We start from the raw sequence: 24,102 nt of genomic DNA on the forward strand, positions 1-24,102 counted from the left end.
ATGTATTTAAACATTTGCATTTTTTATTTGTAGTTTATCAGCTGTTTCCACATATTTATTCCCCATTTGCATTTCCCTTTTATTACTTTCCCCCTCCTCTCCATCGATCATTTTTATGGTAGTGTGATCTTCTTATAAATGTGTAAGAGATAATTAAATGAAGTCAATAAACCATTTGCTTCATATATTTAACAAATATATTGTCCAAGTATGTGTTTACTTGATTTTTTTTTTTTCTGAAAGTAAGGTGTTAAATTTTTCTAGAGCAAAATTCAGCAGTCATTTCTTTTATGGCTTGACAGCTTACCATCCCTGCCCAGAGTTTAAATGAGAAAATTCTCTTATATTTTCTCTAGGTACTTGGTGGCTTACCGTTCAAATGTTAAATCAAGAGTCAGTATGAAATTTGTGCGTTAGAATGTGTCTGTGCTGGAGACATAAGCTTGCCCTCTCCGCCCACAGCCCCGAGATTCGGAACATGATTTCTGGACTGCCTCATTTCTCTCCTCCTCCCACAGTGCCCTGCTTGGAAATCCCACCTTTATTGTGCTCTCAATTCTTATGAGCTCTTGGGTACCTTACCTGTTCTTTGAAGGAGTAGACAATGTTTTGAATACTCCAGTTTTCTAAAGTACCGGCTTTTTTGCTAGGGTTTGTTTGTCTTTTCCAGCTGAACTTTAGATGGGCTCTGTTACGTAAAATAAAGCAAAAGGAAGGAAGGAAGGAGGCAGGGAGGGAAGAAAGAAATCACGTTACTCACATGATTGAGATTTTGATTGGATTTTTTTTAAAGAATGTTGAGTTTTCCCATCTAGGGCAACAATAGGTCTTTAAAATGCAGTATGTGTGGGGCGCCTGCGTGGCTCAGTGGGTTAAGCCTCTGCCTTCAGCTCAGGTCATGATCTCAGTGTCCTGGGATCAAGCCCTGCTTTGAGCCCTGCATCAGGCTCTCTGATCAGCGGGGAGCCTGCTTCTCCTTCTCTCTCTCTCTCTCTGCCTGCCTCTCTGTCTACTTGTCAAATAAATTAATTAATTAATTTTAAAATGAATAAATAAATAAATAAAATGGAGTATGTGTCACGTCTTTTTTTTTTTTAAGATTTTATTTATTTATTATTTGACAGAGAGATCACAAGTAGGCAGAGAGACAGGCAGAGAGAGAGGAGGAAACAGGCTCCCTGCTAAGCAGAGAGCCTGATGGGGGGCTTGATCCCAGGACCCTGGGATCATGACCTGAACTGAAGGCAGAGGCTTTAACTGAGCTACCCAGGCACCTCTGCACCATGTCTTTAATGTCACACAGTAGAGTGTAATAGTTTCTTTTGTGTAATTCTGCTAGATTCTTGTTTTTTGTTTTTTTATTTGAGTATAGTTGACACACAGTGTTGTATTGGTTTCAGGTGTACAGCATAGTGATTCCACAGGTTGGTACATTATGCTGTGCTTACCACAGTGTAGCTAAATTCTTGTTAACCTAGTCCTAGACACTCAATGATACTGTCAATGGAACTCACTTTTTGTTACTCTCATTCTTATGTGGCACAAGAGAGACAATTGATATGAGAGTATATTGAGGGGCGCCTGGGTGGCCCAATGGGTTAAGCTACTCCCTTTGGCTCAGGTTGTGATCTCGGGGTCCTGGGATCGAGCCCCGTGTTGGGCTCTCTGCTCAGTGGGGAGCCTGCATCCCCCCCCCCACCGCCTGTCTCTCTGTCTACCTGTGATCTCTGTCTGTCAAATAAGTAAATAATATCTTTTTAAAAAAATTATACCAACCTGCACATCAATCTTAATCATGGGATCAAAGATAATAGTACCAAAAATGGGACAAACTAACATCACACATATGAAACTGATCTGATGTGATTGACTGAGAAGAATATAACTTTCCTTATGTAGAATTTCTGCCAAGAAATATGATAGCCTGAATCTGTGAGGAAACAAACAAACCCAAATGAAGGAACATTCTTCAGAATAATTGCTCTGTCCTCTTCAGAACAGCCACTGCTGTGAAAGTCAGACAAAGGCTAAAGAGTGAGATTAAAGGACTCTAAATGGTGTGACAACTGGGTCTAATGAATGATTCTGAATCGGATCCTGGATCAGGAGGGAAAAAAAATGTTATAGAGGCTACTATTGAGACGATGGATGAAATTTGAATATATGGCTTACATATTAGATAATATTTCAGTGTTGGATTTCTTGGATTTGATCATTGTGTCGTAGTTACATAAAAGAATGTCCTTGTTCTTAGGAGATGCACACTGAACTTCTAGGGATGACCGCTCATGTCTGCAGCTTACTCTCAAATGGTGAGGAAGAGGAGAAGACGGGGAGAAAGAAATGGAGAATTGCATCTATGGCAAAATATTAACAAATGATAAATCTAAATTAATTGTTTCCAGGTGTTCATGCAGAATGAGCCATGCCAGCAGCCTTTCTGGAAGCTTGAAGTTTTTCAAAATAAAAAAGGTGAGAAGGATCAGAAAATGACTAACCATGTGTTTAACGAAAATATCAAAATAAAATAATAAACTTTAGGTTCCTGTTTTAACAAAAGTATCACTTAACAGGGTCATATGGGAGGGGGGGGGGATATTATGAGGGCTGTCCTTGGTCAGATCTTCCTTTGATTTTTGTGTATCTGCTGTTTTATCTACAATTTTAGTGGTACTTTTGAAATCCAGTGTTTGAGTGGAGGTGATGTTTGCATTCCTGGGAGAAAACGGGCTGGTGGTGGGCATCAATCTTTTACTATATCGCTGGGCTTTATTAACATTGTATGTTTTCATGTGTGCGATTGACATCTACCTTTCCTTCTCAAGGTAGCTTTGAGTCTGAAGGGACCCTGGTTCTAGGAACCCGTGGAACCGGGTTCGGATTCCTCATCTAGGGGTCATGGAGGAAGTAGGGCTCCAAACAGAAGTAAAGATGATTTTGGACGAATAATCCGATTCGCCAGATAAGGCAGGGACTCTTCCGACGTTCCCTAAGAAAGGGGGCGCGGAGACTTATGGGAAACGGAGTCCCGAATTTGATGGATTACCGGGAGGAGAGCCGAGGGAACCTGTCCCTCGCAGCTCCTTCTGCGCATGTGCAGTTCCTCCTCATTGTTCGCCCGCTCCCTTGTCTCCGGCTTCGCACCGCAGGTAATCGCCGAGCCTCGGAGTCCGCTCGCCGCCCGGTGACCGAGTCCTGCGGAAAGGATGTGCACTACAGGTGAGGACCTCGGGGGGTTGCTTTGCACGGCGCGGGATAGGTTTGTGCCCACACATGGTGGAAGCAAAAACTTGAGCGAACCCCAGGGGGAGCGGAGGACCCTAAAGAAAGCCAGAGACTGAGCAGCCTGGCTGCAGACCCACAGGTTCCACGAAAAGAATAAGGGCACGGGTTGCTCGGTCCAAATAAACTGCATCTGCGAAAAGGCATGTGAATGTTTCCAGGAGCTCCTCGAATTTGCATGTGCCCCGTCGACCATTCGTTAGCGAGTCAAACCCACGACGGCGGCGGGGATGAGAGTGGAGGCTTTTAATATTCATTGCATATCTGCAAGCTGCGGGCAGGTGGGGGGGGGTCTGCATTGTAGCAGACTGGTCTGAGTTTGAACTGCGACGAGGTTAAATTCTAGCTCCGCCACTGAGTCTCCGTGGGCAAAATGAGGAGCCTCTAAGACTCAGTTTCCCCATCTGTAAAATGAACTTATTCCTCAAACCCGTCTCTAGGTTGTTCTGAGGATTGACTAAGGTGACACCTGTAAAACACTCAGCACAGGTCCTGGCATTAACCAAGGACCTGGGAAATGTTCATTGCCTTTATCACTGTTCTTTTCGTTGAGAATATTGTTTATTTCCAAAGATACCCACCCCTCACTCAGCAAAATGGGTATTAATCCCATTTTAACCAAGAAGAAAACCGGGACTCTGGAGGTGAAGGGTCATGGTCAGTAATTGAAGGGGCTGGTATGCAAACCTCAAGCAATTTTGTTGTTGTTGTTGTTGTTGTTTTATCCCTGTCCCGGTGTTGGGTTTTGTCCCGCAGCACACCCTTCCCAACCCTTTGCAGAGGGGCCCATCCCAGAGGCACGAGCAAAAACCTGGGGTGTACCAAGCTGAATCTTCTCTAGAGTTCATGGAGATTTCTTGACATCAGTTCAGAGCCCTCGTGTTACTCCACAATGAAGGCTTCTCTAGGCTTTCTTCGTTGTGCATCTGCCCAGTGGCCTCCCCAGTTTATAGACTCCCAAACCAGGTTTTTCTGACACTTGTTCTCAAATAAGCTTGTTAAAACCCCAGGGCTGGCTAGGCCCTACCCACCAGGGTTTGATAGGTTTGGCGGGGGAGCTCCCACATTTGCATCTCTATCAAGCTCCTGACTGATGCAGATACTGCTGGGAACCGCAGGGAGAACTCCTGCCTCTGCTGCCTCTGTGGTCCGTGGGTGGTGGTGGTGGTGGTCGTGGTCGCAGATGAAGAAGTCCCAGGGCAGCTGGGACCTGGGGTGCAGATTCCAGTGATTTGAATTCACCCCTCCAGCCAGGTTCACATTTCCTTGGACCCCACAGCTCTTGTAAGGAAAGAAGGCAGGGCCGCTGCGAGCAGGACACCCACCTGGGAATCCCCACCTGCTCAGACACAGCCCACCACAGCTGGGGGCACAGACCCCAGAAACAAGCAGGTTCTATCTTTGCTTGCTCAGAAGCGATTTCTGATCACATCACCACCCCAGAGGTTGTTAGAAGTGCCTGTCAGTGGAAGTGGGAGCCAACTTTCAAAAGAGAGAAGGGAACCAAGCTGAGTGAGGCTGGTAGGCAAGAAGCAGGCTTCCTGGGATGAGGAAATCCTGTGGACAGTGGATGAGGCTGTGGTCTGGGAAGACGGCCACGATCACCACTCCTCCCCAACCTCCTCCCGCGCTTTGTATTCTCCCTGTCCCGGGATTGTCCCGGGATTCCGCTCAGCCTTCCACTCATCTGGAATTTAGGGCTATGGTACCCACCCCTTCCTCATTCCTGTCTTTGTAGGCAAATGCCAAGGGTCTTCAGGGGTTATGTAACCCTGTCTCGTTTTAAAAGTGAACAGTATTGGGTCATTAGCATATAGTTAAATACAAGGTTTCTGGAGCCAGACTGCCAGGGTTCAAAGCCCGGCTCTGCTACATTATTTTTACTTCTTCCCTCAATTTCCTCATCTATAATCTGGGAGTAATACTCCCTACACCTTGCTTTATTTTAAGGAATAAGGTAACATATGTAAAGTACTTAGAACAGTGCCCGTTACATAGTAGGTACCATCCAAGTATTGTCAGTGTCCTTAATAGCAGCATAATCTCGGTTCGCATTATTTGTTAGTCCCAGAACCTGAGGAACCACTGGGACCCCCCTGACTCCCAAGCCCCTGTTCTGTCCACTGTGGCTCAGTTAAGTCAAAACAAGTTTCTTTTTTTCTTCTTCTTTTTTTTTTTAATTTCATCCATTTACTTAACAGAGAGAGACGGTGGCGAGAGAAGGAACACGAGCAAGGAGAGTGGGAGAGGGAGAAGCAGGCTTCCCACTAAGCAGGGAGCCGCATGTGGGGCTCCATCCCAGGACCCCAGGATCATGACCTGAGCCGAGGGCAGACACTTAAGGACTGAGCCACCCGGGGGCCCCTCGAAACAAGTTTCTTAATTTAAAAAAATCCCTTAGAGACACTGAAACCAAAGGAGAATAAATCCCTTTAAATAAAATAGACTTCCCTGAAGCATACCTATCCTGTTAGAGGTTCCTACTGATGTTTTTTAACTTGATGAAATTAAAAATCTAAGTAGGAGGGGCACCTGGCTGGCACCAGCACTTGATCTCAGAGTGGTAGGTTCCAGCCCCATGGTGGGTATAGAGATAAATTTTAAAAAATTAAGTGTGTGTGTGTATGTGTGTGTTGGAAAGTAAATGAGCGGATCTCCATCAGGTTTTTGTTTGTCGTGTCATTTTTTACACTTTTTTCTGATGAAAATATTCAAAACATAGAAAAGTAAAGAAAATAACATAACGACTCCCATAATACTTGTCACAGCTTCAGCCATTATCAAGCTGTGCCCATCTTGTTTCATCTGTACCCACCCCCACACATATGCATTTTACCTTCCACTTTTCATGACCCAGATCATTTTAAAGGAAATCCCAGGGATGCCTGGCTGGCTCAGTCGGAAGAGCGTGGGACTCTTGATCTCAGGGTCATGAGTTCGAGCCCCATATTGCATGTAGAGAGTACTTAAATAAATAAACAAACTTAAACAAATAATAAATCCCAGACATCAAAAACTTAAAATGTAACCTGTTTAATAATGGCCAAAGCCATGGTATGCCATCTTTGCTACGCTAAGATTTGTTTAACCAACTCCTTCTTAGTTGGACTTTGGCTTGTTTTATATGTCTGCTATTAAACCAAAGAAAGCTGTTAATTGTAAGAAACCAATCAGATAAGAATATTTAGGGGCACCTGGGTGGCTCAGTTGGTTACGCAACTGCCTTTGGGATTGCAGTCCTGATGGAGCCCCACATCGCGCCCCCTGCTCAGCGGGGAGCCTGCTTCTCCCTCTCCCTCTGCCACATCCCCTGCTTGTGCTCTCCTGCTCTTTCTCTGTCAAATAAATAAATAAAATCTTTATTTAAAAAAATATATATACTTTCCCCAATGAAAAGCATGCTTCTCTTAAATACCCACAGTTAACTCCTGCCCCATTGAAGGGTCAGACACATCCTCCCACTGTGTGGCTGGCCATCAGCTACTGTGTGTGGATTTCTAGGCAAGGGCTCTGAAGACCTTCAGGACAGACCCTGTTTCTTATGGTTGCTCTGCCCCATTCCCTTCCTCCAGCTCTGGCCTCACAGTTCTGGAAACTTTCCCCGGAGCGGGAGATGAACACGTCACAGGTGAGTCATTTACTTCTTACTTAACTTTTTCAATGGAATCTAAGAGTGATTTCACATTTTTTTAGTGACCCTGCTTTCCTATCAATTGTTCTTTTTTTTTTTTCTTTCACTTTTTGATGTGTTTTTTTTTGGGATATCGCCTGACTTTCTTTTTTTCTTCTTCTGGTGGTTTTGAAGGTCTACGTGTGATTTGTATTGTATTATTGATTACCTTTGATGTTTGGGACACATATGGGAATGTATTTTTCTTTCGACATCAGGGATCATTTTCACCCATGGTACCATCTAAATAAGATACACTCCTTTATCTCAAGTTCTATGGAAACCTTTTAAGTGCTTCTTTTCCCACTTTCTCTTTACACAATAAATTTTATTTTTTAATTTTTTAAAAATATTTTATTTATTTATTTGACAGACAGAGATCACAAGTAGGCAGAGAGGCAGGCAGAGAGGGGCGGGGGAGAAGGCTCCCCTCTGAACAGAAAGCCCAATGCAGGGCTTGATCCCAGGACCCTGGGATCATGACCCGAGCAGAAGGCAGAGGCTTAACCCGCTGAGCCACCCAGGCGCCCCTATTTTTTGAATTCTTTTTTTTTTTTTTTTTTTTTTTGCTTTTATAATTTTTTTTATTTTTTATAAACATATATTTTTATCCCCAGGGGTACAGGTCTGTGAATCACCAGGTTTACACACTTCACAGCACTCACCAAATCACATGCCCTCCCCAATGTCCATAATCCCAACCCCTTCTCCCAAACCCCCTCCCCTCGGCAACCCTCAGTTTGTTTTGTGAGATTAAGAGTCACTTATGGTTTGTCTCCTTCCCAATCCCATCTTGTTTCATTTATTCTTCTTCTACCCACTTAAGCCTCCATGTTGCATCACCACTTCCTCATATCAGGGAGATCATATGATAGTTGTCTTTCTCTGCTTGACTTATTTCGCTAAGCATGATACGCTCTAGTTCCATCCATGTTGTTGCAAATGGCAAGATTTCATTTCTTTTGATGGCTGCATAGTATTCCATTGTGTATATATACCACATCTTCTTGATCCATTCATCTGTTGATGGACATCTAGGTTCTTTCCATAGTTTGGCTATTGTGGACATTGCTGCTATAAACATTCGGGTGCACGTGCCCCTTTGGATCACTACATTTGTATCTTTAGGGTAAATACCCAATAGTGCAATTGCTGGGTCATAGGGCAGTTCTATTTTCAACATTTTGAGGAACCTCCATGCTGTTTTCCAGAGTGGCTGCACCAGCTTGCATTCCCACCAACAGTGTAGGAGGGTTCCCCTTTCTCCGCATCCTCGCCAGCATCTGTCATTTCCTGACTTGTTGATTTTAGCCATTCTGACTGGTGTGAGGGGATATCGCATTGTGGTTTTGATTTGTATTTCCCTGATGCCGAGTGATATGGAGCACTTTTTCATGTGTCTGTTCGCCATCTGGATGTCTTCTTTGCAGAAATGTCTGTTCATGTCCTCTGCCCATTTCTTGATTGGATTATTTGTTCTTTGGGTGTTGAGTTTGCTAAGTTCTTTATAGATTCTGGACACTAGTCCTTTATCTGATATGTCGTTTGCAAATATCTTCTCCCATTCTGTCAGTTGTCTTTTGATTTTGTTAACTGTTTCCTTTGCTGTGCAAAAGCTTTTGATCTTGATGAAATCCCAGTAGTTCATTTTTTCCCTTGCTTCCCTTGCCTTTTGCGTTGTTCCTAGGAAGATGTTGCTGCGGCAGAGGTCGAAGAGGTTGCTGCCCGTGTTCTCCTCAAGGATTTTGATGGATTCCTTTCGTACATTGAGGTCCTTCATCCATTTTGAGTCTATTTTTGTGTGTGGTGTAAGGAAATGGTCCAATTTCATTTTTCTGCATGTGGCTGTCCAATTTTCCCAGCACCATTTATTGAAAAGGCTGTCTTTTTTCCATTGGACATTCTTTCCTGCTTTGTCGAAGATTAGTTGACCATAGATTTGAGGGTCTATTTCTGGGCTCTCTATTCTGTTCCATTGATCTATGTGTCTGTTTTTGTGCCAGTACCATGCTGTCTTGATGATGACAGCTTTGTAATAGAGCTTGAAGTCCGGAATTGTGATGCCACCAACGTTGGCTTTCTTTTTCAATATCCCTTTGGCTATTCGAGGTCTTTTCTGGTTCCATATAAATTTTAGCATTATTTGTTCCATTTCTTTGAAAAAGATGGATGGTACTTTGATAGGAATTGCATTAAATGTGTAGATTGCTTTAGGTAGCATAGACATTTTCACAATATTTATTCTTCCAATCCAGGAGCATGAATTCTTTATTAACAATTGCATCACACCTTCTAGCTACTTGAACAAAAATTATTTCAATTCTAATATACATTTTCTGGTTTTTTTGGTTTTTGCTTTTTGGTTTTTGCTGTCCCAAGTCTGAAGATAAAGCGTCATAATGTTATCTACAATTTAGGGTTGCTTGTCATGTTCCGGTCACTGTTAAATTCCTTGCCTGGCTTAATTACAACAGCATTATGAGGTAGGGACTTTTATTACACCCATTTTACTGAAAGTATAAATAACAAATTTAGGTGCTTGTAGTTGGAGTGGTTTTAAGGATACATCATTAGAAATTCGGCCAGGCAGGGGGTGACTGGCTGGCTCAGTCAGTAGAGCATGTGACTTTGATATTGGGGTCATGAGTCCAAGTTCCACATTGGGTGTAGAGATTACTAAAAAGGAAATAAATAAATAAAAGAAATTTGACCAGATAGGTCAACTTTGTCTTTGAATCCTTGAGTCCAAGTCCACTACAAGCTTTCCATTCATTTTGGAGGAGTAAGAACCATCTGCTTCTGTTCCAGCCTGTCCGAGGACTTGGGATGCGACATCTCTTAGGCATGGCATTGCCGGATAAGACACAGGGTACAGAAAGTATAGCTTGCATGGGACATACGTATACTAAAAACCTATTTGTGTTTCCCTGGGTGCCCTGTGTTTTTATTTCCTAGAGCTGGGACTGTACTTCGGTAGAAAGAGGGTTTCAGGTGTCCTCTGCTCCCGTGAGCCTTCCTCATAATCCAGATTCCTGATCCAGAGGATCAGTCATATTCTATCTTTTCAGGGGCTGATTTTACTAGGTCATTCCAAATGGCCTGTTGCTGGACCAGCACAACCTGCCTCAGTTTCCCCATCAATCCCTGTAGCAGTTCCTCTTCCCAAGTTTCAAGAATTCTCAGGCTTCATGCCCACAATATGTCTCTTTGTCCAAAAATGTTAAAAATGTTGCCTACATACAGTTTGTGAATATTTTTTGAGGTTTCCTATTGAGTTACCCTCTGCCTCTTCCCTCGCATGGTCTGTACGTCCCCCCATGGCCAGCTTCACCAGGAACCATTCTTCCTGCTCTTGTCTGTTCACCACTCTGTCCTCCGGTTGTGTTCCTTCTCTGACTGCTCACTTCCGTTGGATGCCTATGGACAGTCTTACGCCTTCTGAGTCTGCGTGTCCAGAAGTATCTTTATTCCGTCCCGTGACAGGATTGACCAGCTGTAGCATTGGGGTGTGCGCTCCTGAGGGGGTGTGAGGAGAAAACACCATCTCCTGTTTGTGTGACTGAGGAGAAGTCATGGGCCAATTTGCTTCTCACCCCAGTTTTATTCTATCTTCTGGCAAAGTTTTTCTTTCTCCCGGGGTTTAAGCTATGTCACCAGGCCACATCTACCCAGATGCCTGCTTGGTACCTGATGAAGGTGTTCCTGCCCACGAAGCCTCGTGCCCCAGGACACTTGCAGTGACTTCCCGACATTATTTCCCTCCCTGCCTCCTCTGCGTTCACACCACCCAGAGCTCCCAGGAGGCGGTCAGTGGCTCCCTGCTGTGGTCCGGCTGTTCTTCCTTTGCTTTTCTGTCGTCTTTTCCATTTTCCATTTTCTTTTGCTCTGTGTGTTAAGAGATTCGCTCATTTTTAGTTACCCAAGTCATGTGATTTTCAACGCCTTCTTTGGAGGGTTTTAGGTTTTAGATTTTTCTCTTTTCCTAAGTCAACCACCAAGTATGTTCTATCTGGGTCTTTGGCCTTTCTGCAGAGCCAACTTCTCTCACTTTATGGAAGTAAGATTCTGACACCAATCTGGGGACACCAATTGGAAGTCTTAAAAATTATTGTCTTCAACATCTAAGTTAATTCTGTCTTCATAGGCTTCCATTGATTTGTCTTGGTACTTCTCTTTTTAGGATGTTGGTTTTTATTTATGTAAAAATGACACTGTTATTTATATTTGTTTTTTATTGTTTATTGCTATTTATATTTGTCATAAAATAATATTTTGTTACGCAGTTTTTCCTGATGCTTATTTTTCCAGTTGTTTGTTTTCCCACCAGCAGAATCTGGGCCCTTTTTAGTTTCCTGTTGTAAATGGAAAAACAAAAGCATCGGAAGATCAGTCCAGGCAGCTGCTGCTGTGTTCACTCGGCGGCACGGAGACCTGTTTCCGTGGCAAGCTCTTCCCTGGAATGGAAGGACAGACGTGGGGGCTTTTCCGGGAATTGGTGGGAGATGTGTCCAGACGGGCCTCTCTGTAGGTTGTACAGAGCGGGGCAGAGCTCAGGGGTCCCTCCTTTCCCCCCGCCAGAGCCGGCAGCGCCTTACCTGATGGCAGAGCTGTCTGTTTCCCTAGCATTGGTCTGTTTCCCTAGCGTTGCCCTAAAAGCAAAGCTGGGACCGCTCAGGGTACTCAGCATAGCACTTTGCTTCTCTCTCCGGTTGCAAAGTTCATGCAGACTCCTGGAGGCGGTTGCCCTGCTTTTTATAGGGAAGGTTGTTCTCAGTGTTGACCCTTCGCCAACTCCTTTGTGGGGCAAGAGAGAGCCAGGAGCGTAGCAGTCCTCATAGGCCCACTCGCTCTCCTAGGTCTCCGCACGCAGCTGCTGCTGACCTGGGCGGTTCTGCCCAGCCCTGAACAGAACCTGAGATTCGTGCTTCTTCTGGGTTTATAGTAGGGGATGAGCATGTGGCCTCCAGAATCTGCCTCCTCCTCTGTAACTTACAGAAACCCCTCAGCATTTGTCCCTTGCTGACAGCCCCCTTTCCCTGTACTCCGCTGCCCCGATCCCGTAGTGGTGTTTTTATGTATGTCTCTCCCTGCTATGGTTTGGAGGCCCAAGAGATAAATGTGTGTGCCCAGCCCATCATGTCAAGCTAGGAGCCTTTCTTATTCTTGAAATTGTCACCACTGGTGGCTCCCGAGGATCGTGTCATTCCTTCTACGTTTTCCTCCTGAGCACCACCACGGACCTGCTCTGCTCTCCATGGATAGATACATCTGCCAACTCCTGCTTCCCCAAGGCCGCCTCTCCCTCCTCCTCCCCAGCAGGCTCCGAATCTTCTGTTTTCTGTTCTTTGTGGGTAGGTTTCCCACTCAGATGGCCTCAGCTACCACTGAGATACTCCTGATTTCCAAGATGTATCTTAATCCTTGACCTCTCTCCTGAGCCCCAAGACCATATATCCATCTGTCACCTGGAACTTCCCACCTGTGTGTGTCACAGATGTCCAAGATTTCTCCCTCTCTTTCTCTCTCTCCCGCCTGACCTAGTCTTCCTCCTGGCTTCTCAGTCTTGGTGTAGGGCACCAGCCTTGACCCAGCTGCTCTTGGAGATAACCCTGGAGTACTAGCCCCGGAGTACCAGCCTCAGAGTCCTAGCCCCGGAGTACTATTCCGTAGCCCCTCTTGCCTTGACCAATTGATGACAAATACCATTTAGAATCAGGTCCACATCTAAATGCCCCTGTTACGACATTACAGTCTTCTCTGATTATGGTTATTACCTTCCTCTCTAATTTGACTTCCCTTCCCGTCCCTGAAAAACCGTACCCTGGCTTTCTCAAACTCAACACAGTCAGTATTTGGGGCCAGATAATTCTTTGTTGTAGAGGCTGTCCTGGGCATCGCAGGCTTTCCAGAAGCATCTCTGGACCCCAGCCACTAGATGCCAGAAGCCCCCTTTCCTCCGTTGGGACAACCACAAAGGTCTTTGGATGTCACCAAATGCCCCCCCAGGCAGGCAAGATCATGTTGATTGAGAACTGCTCCTTTAAAACCCTCTCCCAGTCTGCTGCTAGGGCATTGCTTTCAAAATCTAAATCTGATCATGTCACTTAGGTATATGTCCCCAATTCCATGGAAGTCATCTCCAAAGCCAGGTGTCCACCCCAGAGAACTGAAGTTGACCATCAAGTAGTGTGTGGTATGTAAAGAAAGTTCTAGAATTCTCTTTCATGTTTCTTTTGTATCTAGAAAAAATTAAGAAAGGCAACTTTACTTTTGGTGACTAGCTGGAGAGTCCTAGACATGTGTCATTTAGAAATTAATGAGCGGAGGGATGCTTAGGAACTTCTGTTGATGGGGTGACTCGATATTTGGAGGCCACTGGTCTCCAGGAGAAAGTCCAAAATTTCTCCTTGTCTGACCACTGACTACCTCTACTGCTCTGAATCTCATCGAAGCCCCCAACCTTATTCCATCACCGTGCACTACTTGCAACTCCCTTAATTTAATTTGTGTCGTTATTTATTATTATGTAATTTATTACTGGGCATGTATGTGCTTTGTAGAAAGTCTCCTTGTTGGTCTGCGAACAACTTAAAAACAGGCCCAATGTCTTTTTTGTCTTAGCGTCCTTACTACTAGGATCGTTTAAACATATGGAGGGACTCAATTTTTCTTTATTTTATGAATTAATAAATAAATACAGAGGCAGAGCATTTCTATTATGATTTCTGTTTCTCCCGCAAAGTATAACGTAAAGGAAGTTACATGGTTGCCATCTTTTGTAACACGTTCTGGTAAATCTTAACAATGAACACGGTAGGGGCACCTGGGTGGCTCAGTCGGTTAAGCAGCTGCCTTTGGCTTGGGTTTCAAACCCAGAATATTGGGATCGAGTCCCACGCCGGGCTCTCTGCTCAGTGGGGAGCCTGTTTCTCCCTCTCCCTCTGCCTGCTGCTCCCCCTCCTTGGGCTCTCCTTCTCTCTCTCTCTGTTAAATAAAATCTTAGAAAAAATAAGATTCTCTCTCTCCCTCTGCCCCTTTCCCCCTCTCCCCCCCCCCTCCGCCAAAATGAACACAGTAGATATTTATTTCCATACGGATTTCCCATGCCATCGGGTCTTGAGCACCTCCCAGTAAGCAGGACTGGACTGTTACAGGGCTCGGTGTCGTTCGAGGATATATCTGTGGCCTTCACCCAGAAGGAGTGGCAGCTGCTGGACCCTGCCCAGAGGCTCCTGTACAGGGAGGTGATGCTGGAGAACTACAGGCAGCTGGTGTCCCTGGGTAAGCACAGCTTCCCATGCAAGTACCCACAGCATGCCCTTCCGTCTCAGCCCCCAAATCACTATAGGGAGTAGTGAGTTTCAGGCTTGAGATTTGGGATTCAAAGACCCCTTTAGGGAACTTGAAAGTCTGTTACACTCTCACCCTCCTGGCAAAAAGCCCTATCCCTGCACAGCTTCAAAAGTTTCTCCCTTCTGATTCTTCAAAGGGTCTGACCGAGCCCCATGTCATTTCCCCTTAACAGGGCACTGTGTCGCCACGCCTGAGCTGATACTCAAGCTGGAGCAAGGTGAAGAGCCATGGGTATCAAAGAGAGAACTCCCAAGTCCGAGCCGCCCAGGTGAGTTCACGGTGGTGGAGAGAAGGCAGCTGGGAGGAACTGGACCCCAAGTGGCCAGTTCATTTTAGAGCCTTTTGAACTAAAGACAGATGACCTCCCTACCTTAGATAGCAGACCTCCAAGCAGCACCCTCAGATGTAAGTGCCCTTTGTGTTCTGTTCAACTTTAATGCCTAGAGAGGTTGGGCTGGTTTTTGTAGGATCCGATTGCTCCTTTCCTCATCCTAGACTATTGTTTCTGTTTTTCTCTGTTGGGTAATGACCCTGTTCACCTTTCCTCCTGTGCCGAACACGCTGTCATTGTGCAGTTATTGGTGCATTCTTATATTCAACAAATATTTAGGAGGGACCTGATATGCATCCGTCCCATTCTAAGCAAAGGGGGTACAAAGACTCTACTCCTATCAGTAGATCGAATTAGTAAATTGGCAGATTTAGCAAAAAAAAAAAAAAAAAAGTAATATGTCTGGTAGTCATCAGCAGTATGAAAAATTAAAGTCAGATGAAGGGTAGAAGAACTGATAGGGAGTGCTGGTTTTAGAAAGGAGCAGTGCAGGAAGAGTGGAATCGAGTTTTGAATGGAAGGATGGTGTGAGCCACAGATTATCTGAGAGATTTCCAGATCGAGGGAGCAGCAGGTGTGAAGTCTCTGAGATGGCAGTGTGCTTGGTGTAATCAGGGAACATCGAGGAGTCCATGGGACCAAAGGTGGTTCAAAAGAAAGTAGCGGCTGATGTCAGAGAGTTAGCTGGAGCAAAGCGCTCTGGGCCTGGTGAGACTGACTTCTGCTCTGAGTGAGGCATTAGGTGAGAGGGGAGATCAAGGGCTGCACCTGTGCACGCTAGGTCTGGAGGTCAAGAAGGCACGTGACTCTAGCAGGTCTCACGTAAGAATGAGCAGAAGCACCCAGTATGGTAGGGAGGGAACCAGAAGACGGTGATGTCCCAACAGTCCCATGAACAAGGCATTTTGAGAAGGAAGGAGTGAATTCCAGTATGCAGATGCACCTGTAAACTCAGCATTGCCTCTTTTCCTGCGCATTATTCAGAGGCCACAAGGAAAATAAAAACAAAATGTCAATTCCGTTTTCACTAGTGGTGGGAATCAGCTGAAATCCTAAACTTAGAAAGTGGAATGGGGCGCCTGGGTGGCTCAGTTGGTCAGGTGTCTAACTCTCAATCTCAGTTCTAGTCTTGATCTCAGAGTCATGAGTTCAGGTCCCATGTGGAGCCTACTTTGAAAAATAGTGAATTAATTAGTTAGTTAATTAAAATGTGGATTACAACCAAAAATAATGAAAATCAGGCTTGGTCATGGAAGTAGATGGAGAAGGTAAACATCACACAAACCAACTATGGAAAAAAAGTGTCAGAACACATTGTACAGGTAGTATTTACTTGCAAACTTTGCCACAAATGGAACTTGAAGTAATGAGATTATTAAAAAAAAAAAAAAAGAAAGAAAGAAAGAAAGGGCATTGGGACAGTAGCATTGCCCTGAAGGATGCATAGGTACTGAGTAGAGCTAAGGACAGAATATGTGACATGAAGAACATGAAAGTGGATATGTGGCTAGAAATGTCCAATTTACAGAATTAAGTACCTGATCCAATACATCTGACAATACTTTAGACTTGTGGGCTGATCATTGAACATGTGCTGTGAACTTAGGTATAAGAACCTAGGGTAAACTCTAGGTATAAAAATCCAATATCAAATTTTACTAGTTGGCATATGGGTTTCTATTTGTTTTATCTGCTACAGAAAAGTCACATATTTTTAAGGATATAATTGCTGTTCTTTGCTAAAATGAGAATAGCAAAGGATAGTAATAATCATGCATAGCTAAAAAAAATTTTAAGACAAAGATTAATAAAGGTCCTTGGACCAAATTGGATAGCCAGCTGCTTGAGTTTTCACAGAAAAAAGAAATCAGAGAGGAAGAAAACATGATATAAAAGTAGAATTAAACATTAGTATTGTAAGAGGACACAATCAGTTGGCCAAGTAAATCAGCAGATTGAAAGAGGGTGTCCGTCAGGATAGATAACTGTTGATCAATCCTGAGAGAGTCGAATGAAAACACCAACAACCAGAATACAGAGGTGAACCAGATCCTGTGGCAAGCATGGCTTGTTCTCTCCTATGTATTAACACTCTCTTTGGATAGTGTTTTACCATATCACAGCTCTATGAAGAGATGGGGATGAACTATAGGAATGAACCCTTAGACCCAAGGAAATTAGTGATTTTATAAGTTCAGTTGGGAGTTGGTGTACAGAGTGGGAAGGAGGAGGAAGAGTTTGGGAACATGGAGAGCAGAGTAAGGACTTCATTGCAGGTGGTAAAGTATGGGGGAGAGGAGGATATGGTTCTATTCTGAGCTGCTGTCAACCTGATCTTGACTCTGATACTTCTCTTATTACCTTCTAGTCTTCCTTGTCTCCCTCCTCAGTGTCCTTTGTCTTTGCCCATCCTTTGAAAATCTTCCATCCTTGGGTGTTGTTTTCCTGACATCCTTTTTACCCAACTCACTGTTCCTTATGTCTTATTTCAAACTCTCTATCCATCTTGACATCTCATTTGTAACAAATCAAAGCCATTTGTGTTAATTTTCAGCTTCCTTTCCTTTTGTTTTCTACTATAATATGTGTTTTTGTCTCTGTTTTCATGTTACCAAACCAAAAGAGTAGAATAAATATTTGCTCAGGACTTCTTTCATCCCAGAATACTGTGTCTAAAAACCCAAGAATCCACTCCAATAGAAACCCATATGCCAACTAGTAGGCCACTTGTGTACAAATCTATTTCTTAAGAAACATGTTAAGATTTATAATGTATGTCAATTTCTCATATTTCTAGAAGTCCAGAAAACCAATAATGTGAAAGAAAGAAGCCAAGAAGAGGAAGATAAATATTCAAAGCAAGCTTTATTCTTCAACAACAGAATATTGATTAAGGAGAGAAATAAGACCTTGGGAGAAACATTTAATATGGCCACAAACCCAGTACCCTCAAGAAAACGATCCCATAAATTTGACTCATCTAGAACAAGTGTTTCAGAATTAATTGTTAGTAATGGAAACCATGTAAGAAAAAAGTCTAATGATATGAATGGATGTGGATTCCTTGATACTATGCATGAGAAAACTCATATAGGGAACAAGCCCTGTGAAAATGACCACAAGAAGAAATCCCACAGATATAATGAGGACTTTAGTCAACATCAGAAGAATTCTGTTTTGGAGAACGTTCTTGAATATAATAATTGTGGGAAAGCCTTTCACAAAAAGACTGTCTTTGTTACACATAAGAGAGCTCACAAAGGAGAGAAACCCTCTGAAGGTAATGAATACAGACAAGCCTTCACCCCAAAATTAAAGCTCAATGCTTATCTGAGAACCCTTAAGGAAAAGAAACTACATGAATCCAGTAAAAATAGGAAACCCTTATGCATGAAGTCAACACGTGTACATCAGAGAGTTCACGTACGAGAGAAACACTATGATTGTAATAAACTGGGGAGATCCTTTGGCAAGAAGTCAAACCTTACTCAACAGCAGAGAGAGTACAGAGGAGGAACACCTGATGAGTGTAGTGAAAGTGAGGACACCTTGCAGAAGTCATACCACACTCAAAGTGAGAGAACTCACATCGGAGAGAAAATCTATGAATGTGATAAATATGGACAATCCTCCCATGAAAAGCCATGCTTTCCTCAACATCAGAGAACTCACACAGCAGAAAAACCGAGCAAGTGTCATGATCGTGAGAGAGTCATAACGGAGTCACACCTCACTCAAAATCAGAGAATTAACACAAGAGAGAGAAGCTTTAAAGATGGTAAGTGTGAGAAGTTAAAACTCGCTCGACACCAGAGAATGCACCCAGGGAAGAAAACTGCTGAGTGTCACAAAAGTGGGAGGGCTTTAAGTAAGAAGTCACACCTCACTCAAAATCAGAGAGCTCACCACAGAAAGAAAGCCTACGACTGTAATAAATGTGGGAAAAGCTTTCATAAGAAAACAGAGCTTACTCAACATCAGAGCACACACACGGGCAAAAAACCCTATGAGTGTAATGAATGTGGGAAGTCCTTCTTTGTGAAATCCAACCTCACCGAACATCAGAGAACTCACACAGGAGAAAAACCGTATCAATGTAATGAATGTGGGAAGTCCTTCTGCCAGAAGTCAGCCCTCACAGTGCATCAGAGAACTCACACGGGAGAGAAACCGTATCAATGTAATGAGTGTGGGAAAACCTTCTGTGTGAAATCCAACCTTACTCAACATCAAAGGACCCACACGGGAGAGAAACCGTACAAATGCAATGAATGCTGGAGATCTTTCTGTGTGAAATCCAACCTTGTTGTACATCAGAGAACTCATACCGGAGAGAAACCCTACAAATGTCCTGAATGTGGGAAAACCTTCTATGAAAAATCGGCCCTCACAAAACATCAGAGAATTCACACAGGGGAAAAACCCTATGAGTGTAATGAATGTAGGAAAACCTTCAGCCAGAGGTCAGCCCTCACCAAACATCAAAGAAAAACACACAAGAAGAAAACTCCCATCCATGTTGCCCACAAGCAGAAACCTGCATCCACAAATCAGGTTCGGTGAAGATCAGCCAAATCACAGGGCCAAAAAGCTAAGATGTCAACACACAAAGGAGTCTTCATCAATCAGTTATAGCTTATTGGAACTAGAGGATTAATACAGGAGTGAAACCTTATGAGTGCTTGGAACATGTGAAAGCTTTCAGCAAATATTCAAAAATATGGAGGGGAAATTTATCACTTTAAAGAATATGGATAAGAATGTTCTTGTGAAAATGTTAAGTAGAAGTCATATTTTGGATGTGATGCCAAACTTATTAGAGAAAAGATAAACAGAAAATGTCCTGTTAATTGACTGTGAAATGTGTACCTTTTATAAAAGCAGGAATACTTTAAGTCATTGATACAATAACATTAAATATATATGTGAAGACTTTCTGAGGTGTATTGAACTATATATTGGCATACAGTATGTGAGCATGCCATAGAACATGAGTTATGTGTATGTTGGATTTGTGATCAAATCCACCACTGTCTCTGAATGTCAACATATGGTGTACATAGACTAAGTGAAAACTGAACAGTCCCATAACCTGTGACCCAACAGTCCCACTTCTGGATACATACCCTAAAGCAATAGTTCTCAACTGGGCATCCTAAAGGGTGTTCGGAAATACCGGGATGGTTTGGTTTTCACTGGGACAGGGTGTTGTCTGCGGTTAGTGCGTGGGAAAGCCAGAGACACCAAATGTCCTGCAATGGGTCAGTAAAAGGACAAGAAGAGGCTCAACCACAATGCCAAGGGCTCCAGCACAGAAAAAACACGCCCTAGAGAAACTCTCGTGTGTGCACGCACCCACAGACATATACCAGAATGTTCGAGACAACATGGCAATAAGTCTTGCAGTATGATTTACAAAAATGGGAAGTAAAAAATGTCCATTAATAATAGACTAGATTGGGGCTCCTGGGTGGCTCAGTGGGTTAAGGCCTCTGCCTTCGGCTCAGGTCAGGATCCCAGGGTCCTAAGATCAAGCCCCGAATTAGGCTCTCTGCTCAGCAGGGAGCCTGCTTCCTCCTCTCTCTCTCTCTCTCTCTCTCTGCCTGCATCTCTGCCTACTTGTGATCTCTGCCTGTCAGATAAATAAATAAAATCTTTTTAAAAAATAGACTAGATTAATAAATGTTGGTTATGGTCAGACCAGGGAAATAAGGTTGCAGAAATGAAAATGAATTAATTAGTTAAATACTTCAAAATTATTATACCTTAATGGTAAATGAAAAAATATATAGATATCATGTAACTGCATTCCAAAAAGTTTAGAAAACAAAGAAATCAGCAGTACATTGTTTGAGGATTATACATATATATATATATATATACATACATATACATCTTTGTGTATAGACAGACATAGAAACATACATGTTAGTTGTCAAAGAACAAAGGAAAGCAAGTGGAAGATTAACTAAATCTAGGATAGCAGTTACATCTGTGGAGGAAAGAGGGACTTATATTTACAAAGAGAGAGAGAGAGATGCATGTTTCTCAAATGATTCATGAGTATACAGGTATTGCTTTTAATATTTTATATCATATATATGCCTAAATGGCTATTTCTGTTTATAGATTAATTTTCAAGAAACAGGCTTTAAGATAATTGCATTAGAATGTTAGCAAAAGTGATGTTTTGGCATAAAGATCATAGTTAAGTTTTTTCATTCGTCTACTTTTCTGGATCCAAAATTTCCATAATGATATTTTCAAGAGTCTACCCATCTCCTCTTTGCAACTCACCATCTTGATTTCCCTTATTGTATTTCTCCTTTTGCTCCCTTGTAAAACTAATCCTAACTTTTTAAAAACAGTAAAGTGAGCATTGACCAAGATAGAAAAAGTAAAGCTAGTGAAAAAGAAACGAAATCGAAGTGCTTTCAATAGTAAATATAAATAAAAATGAAAAAGTAATAAACGTTCTCACAAACATAAACAAGTTGAATTCACACATCAAAAACAGTGATGGTTCAATGGTTTAAAAACCATCTATGTGTGGTTTAAGATATATATATACATATATATGTATATGTATGTATATATGACAAAGGAAGCTTGAAATTTAAAGGATTGGAGGTACACCTGGGTGGCTCAGTCGGTTAAACATCCAACTTTTGATTTGGGCTCAGGTCATGATCTCAGGGTTGGGGGAATTGAGTCCTGCGTCAGGCTCCATACTGGGCATAGAGCCTGCTTAAGATTCTCCCTCCCTCTCTCTCTAAAAAAAAAGAAAAAAAATTTAAGAGACTGGGCAAAAGATGATACATGGATGAATGGATAGACAGATGAAAGATAGATAGATATTAGATATTTATAAATATAGATTATATATATATATATATCTTTTCTATTCTTTTTACATTCCTCCATTAAAGCATAAGTACCCACTGTTAAGTCCTGTGATGATATCATTTAACCCAACAGTGCTCTTAAACATGAGGTTCTTCAGCCTCTCGTCAAAATTGATCTCATAGGGAAATAGCCACTGATACGAATATATGTTCAGGTTATGCTCCTTTTCTGTCTTAAAATAATGTTTTAACGCTTCCTGATTTGAGGCTCCACAGGAAGCTCTGGAAAGAGCAGAGGAGGGAATGGGCTTCCAAACACCCGTGTCTTTCTGATTGAGGGTCCTCCCTTGGTTTTCATTTCTAGTAAGAAACTTTTTAAGATGCTCGTTTTGACTTTATTTGGAATGATGAACAGGGTACTGAGAGACTTCTAATCTTGACATTGCCTCCAGCCCAATTTTATTAATCTTTAAAATGAAGAGCAGATTTAGACAATTACTGTTGGCTTAGTCCATTTGGGCTGCTATGATAATACCATACATTGCAGGTCTAAGCACCAACAAAAATTTATTTCTCACAGTGCTGGTGGCTGGGAAGTCCGAGATCATGGCAGTATCTGGTGAGGGCTCACTTCCTGGTGCACCGTGTCTTTGTGGGGTGGGAGGGATGGACCAGCTCTGTGGGGTGTCTTTTAGAGGCACTAACTCCATTAATGAGAGCTCTACCCTTGTGACCCAATCACCTCTCAAAGGCTCCGCCGCCTAATACCACCACATCTGGAGGGCTAGAATTTCAAGATGTGAATCTTGGAGGGATACAAACAGTCCATAACAGCTATCATGTTTTTCCAGTATGATCATTTGGAACTTTGGATGTCAATTTACAGAGCAATCAGCACATACTTAGAGGCCAATGGCAATGACCTGGAGAGAAAGTGGAGAATGAAGACAACATGGAGCTTGAAGATTCTTAAAAAAAGACCTCAGCTGAGCCTGAGGTCACTCTCCTACCTAGCTTGTGGACACCCAGGAATAGTCCTTCTCTGGTGGAGTCTGGTTCCTGCCAGTCCCCATGGCTCAGGACACATCTCCGGAAGTTGCCTCAAGCCTTCCATCGTCACCCAGTTCTGACAGTCCCTTCTGAGGTACAGCTGCAAATTTTGAATACTTTGAACAGGAGGATTCCTTCTCACCCAGCTCCTTGTCTGGAGCCCTCCTACCTCTTCCCAGAGCTTTCACTGTGAGTCGCCTTGTTTGGATTTTTATTCCTGGGGTCTCCTCCTAACACACAAAAGCTAGTGTATTTATGTGGAGTCAGTATCTGGGCCCTAAGCACAGTCATTTTAGGTGGGAGACTCCACCCCAGTAACCAATATCTGTTTCTAATGGCACCGACTGGCCCCTAGAATCCCAAACCTGGCTTCTAGCAAACTCAAACCAGGTCCACTAAGAAAAATAGCAGGCTGGAGAGTCCATGAGCCATCTTGAAGCTACAGAAATTCAACTTGGCCTCAAACTCCAAAGAAACACCAAGAAATCAAAGGACGAGAAGGCAGGAGTAAATTTTAATTCATCATTTGTCTCCTGCAGTCACTTGCGGGCATTTTATTTGACTGAGTGCTCTGAGAATTCAAAGATGGTTGAAGTCCAAGCGTGGGTTTTAAGTGATGTGGTATGGGGCTCCTGGGTGGCTCAGTCATCAGAGGGACATGAGACTTGATGTTGGGCTCATGAGTTAGAGCCCACATTGGGTGTAGAGATTACTTAAATAAATAAAGCTTTTTTAAAAATTTAGAAAACATAATCTAAGCTCATGACTCAAGAATCTAGAAAAAGAACAAAATAAATCCAAAGCAAGCAGAAGGAAAGAAATAATATAGATAAAAGGGGATACCAATGGCATGAAAAACAGAAAACAACAGGAAAAAATAAATAAAGATAAGAGTTGGTTCTTTAAAAACATCAATAAAATTGACAAGCTTCTAGAAAAATTGGTATAGAAAAAGAAGACACATATTACCAATATCAGTAATGAAATCCAGTATCATGTCAGACTCCATAGACATCAAAATGATTAGCAGGGAAAACTATGAACAGCTTTATACCCATAAATTTGACAATTTAGATTAAACAAACCAATTCTAAAATAAATAAATAAATAAATAAACCAATTCTGAGTGATGCCTGGATGGCTCAGTTAGAAATCCAACTCTTGATCTTGATTTCAGGGTTGTGACTCAAGCCTTGCATTGGGCTCCAAAAATAAAATAAAAACCAATTCTGAAAAAAAAGGCAATAAAAGGAAATTTAAAAACACAGAAGAAATAGAATTGTCCTTATTTGCAGATGACATGATTGTCTAGTGAATCTTCAAGAAAAGTAAAGGAAAGAAACCTTCCTAGATACAGTAAGTGAGTTCAACAAGCTCATAAGAAACAAGGTAAACATACAAAATTCAACGGTATTTCAATATGCTAACAATGAACACGGGCACCAAAATTTCAAATACAATACCATTTTCAATTGCTCCCCAAAAAACCCATGGTTAGATGTAAATCTAACAAAACACGTGCAGAACTTGCAAGCTGAAAATTACCTAACGCTAATCAAAGATGATCCAGG

The 24,102-nt window shown here is 42.7% G+C and overlaps 2 protein-coding genes across 2 annotated transcripts; both read left to right on the plus strand.

Annotated features, from left to right (window-relative positions):
• The first annotated feature begins 2,790 nt into the window (after positions 1-2,790).
• On the plus strand, positions 2,791-15,370 carry LOC131807846 (zinc finger protein 37A-like). Its single transcript, XM_059133538.1, has 5 exons — positions 2,791-2,825; positions 3,162-3,219; positions 14,107-14,233; positions 14,478-14,573; positions 15,252-15,370. The coding sequence occupies exons 1-5, from the start codon at positions 2,791-2,793 to the stop codon at positions 15,368-15,370; spliced, it is 435 nt and encodes a 144-aa protein (XP_058989521.1).
• A 2,078-nt stretch (positions 15,371-17,448) lies between these two features.
• On the plus strand, positions 17,449-19,777 carry ZNF334 (zinc finger protein 334). Its single transcript, XM_059133025.1, has one exon. The coding sequence runs from the start codon at positions 17,565-17,567 to the stop codon at positions 19,197-19,199; it is 1,635 nt and encodes a 544-aa protein (XP_058989008.1). The 5' UTR covers positions 17,449-17,564; the 3' UTR covers positions 19,200-19,777.
• The last annotated feature ends 4,325 nt before the right edge of the window (positions 19,778-24,102 follow it).

Source organism: Mustela lutreola, chromosome 9 (genome assembly GCF_030435805.1).
Source record: "Mustela lutreola isolate mMusLut2 chromosome 9, mMusLut2.pri, whole genome shotgun sequence".
NCBI classification, from domain to species: Eukaryota; Metazoa; Chordata; class Mammalia; order Carnivora; family Mustelidae; genus Mustela; species Mustela lutreola.

Bases quoted from the DNA above. Each gene is read 5' to 3' on its own strand.
- LOC131807846 (XM_059133538.1), top strand. From the start codon at position 2,791: ATGTGTGCGATTGACATCTACCTTTCCTTCTCAAG. The intron at 2,826-3,161 runs GTAGCTTTGAGT...GTAATCGCCGAG, and splicing joins ATCTACCTTTCCTTCTCAAG to CCTCGGAGTCCGCTCGCCGC. The intron at 14,234-14,477 runs GTAAGCACAGCT...TCCCCTTAACAG, and splicing joins CAGGCAGCTGGTGTCCCTGG to GGCACTGTGTCGCCACGCCT.
- ZNF334 (XM_059133025.1), top strand. From the start codon at position 17,565: ATGGCCACAAACCCAGTACCCTCAAGAAAACGATCCCATAAATTTGAC.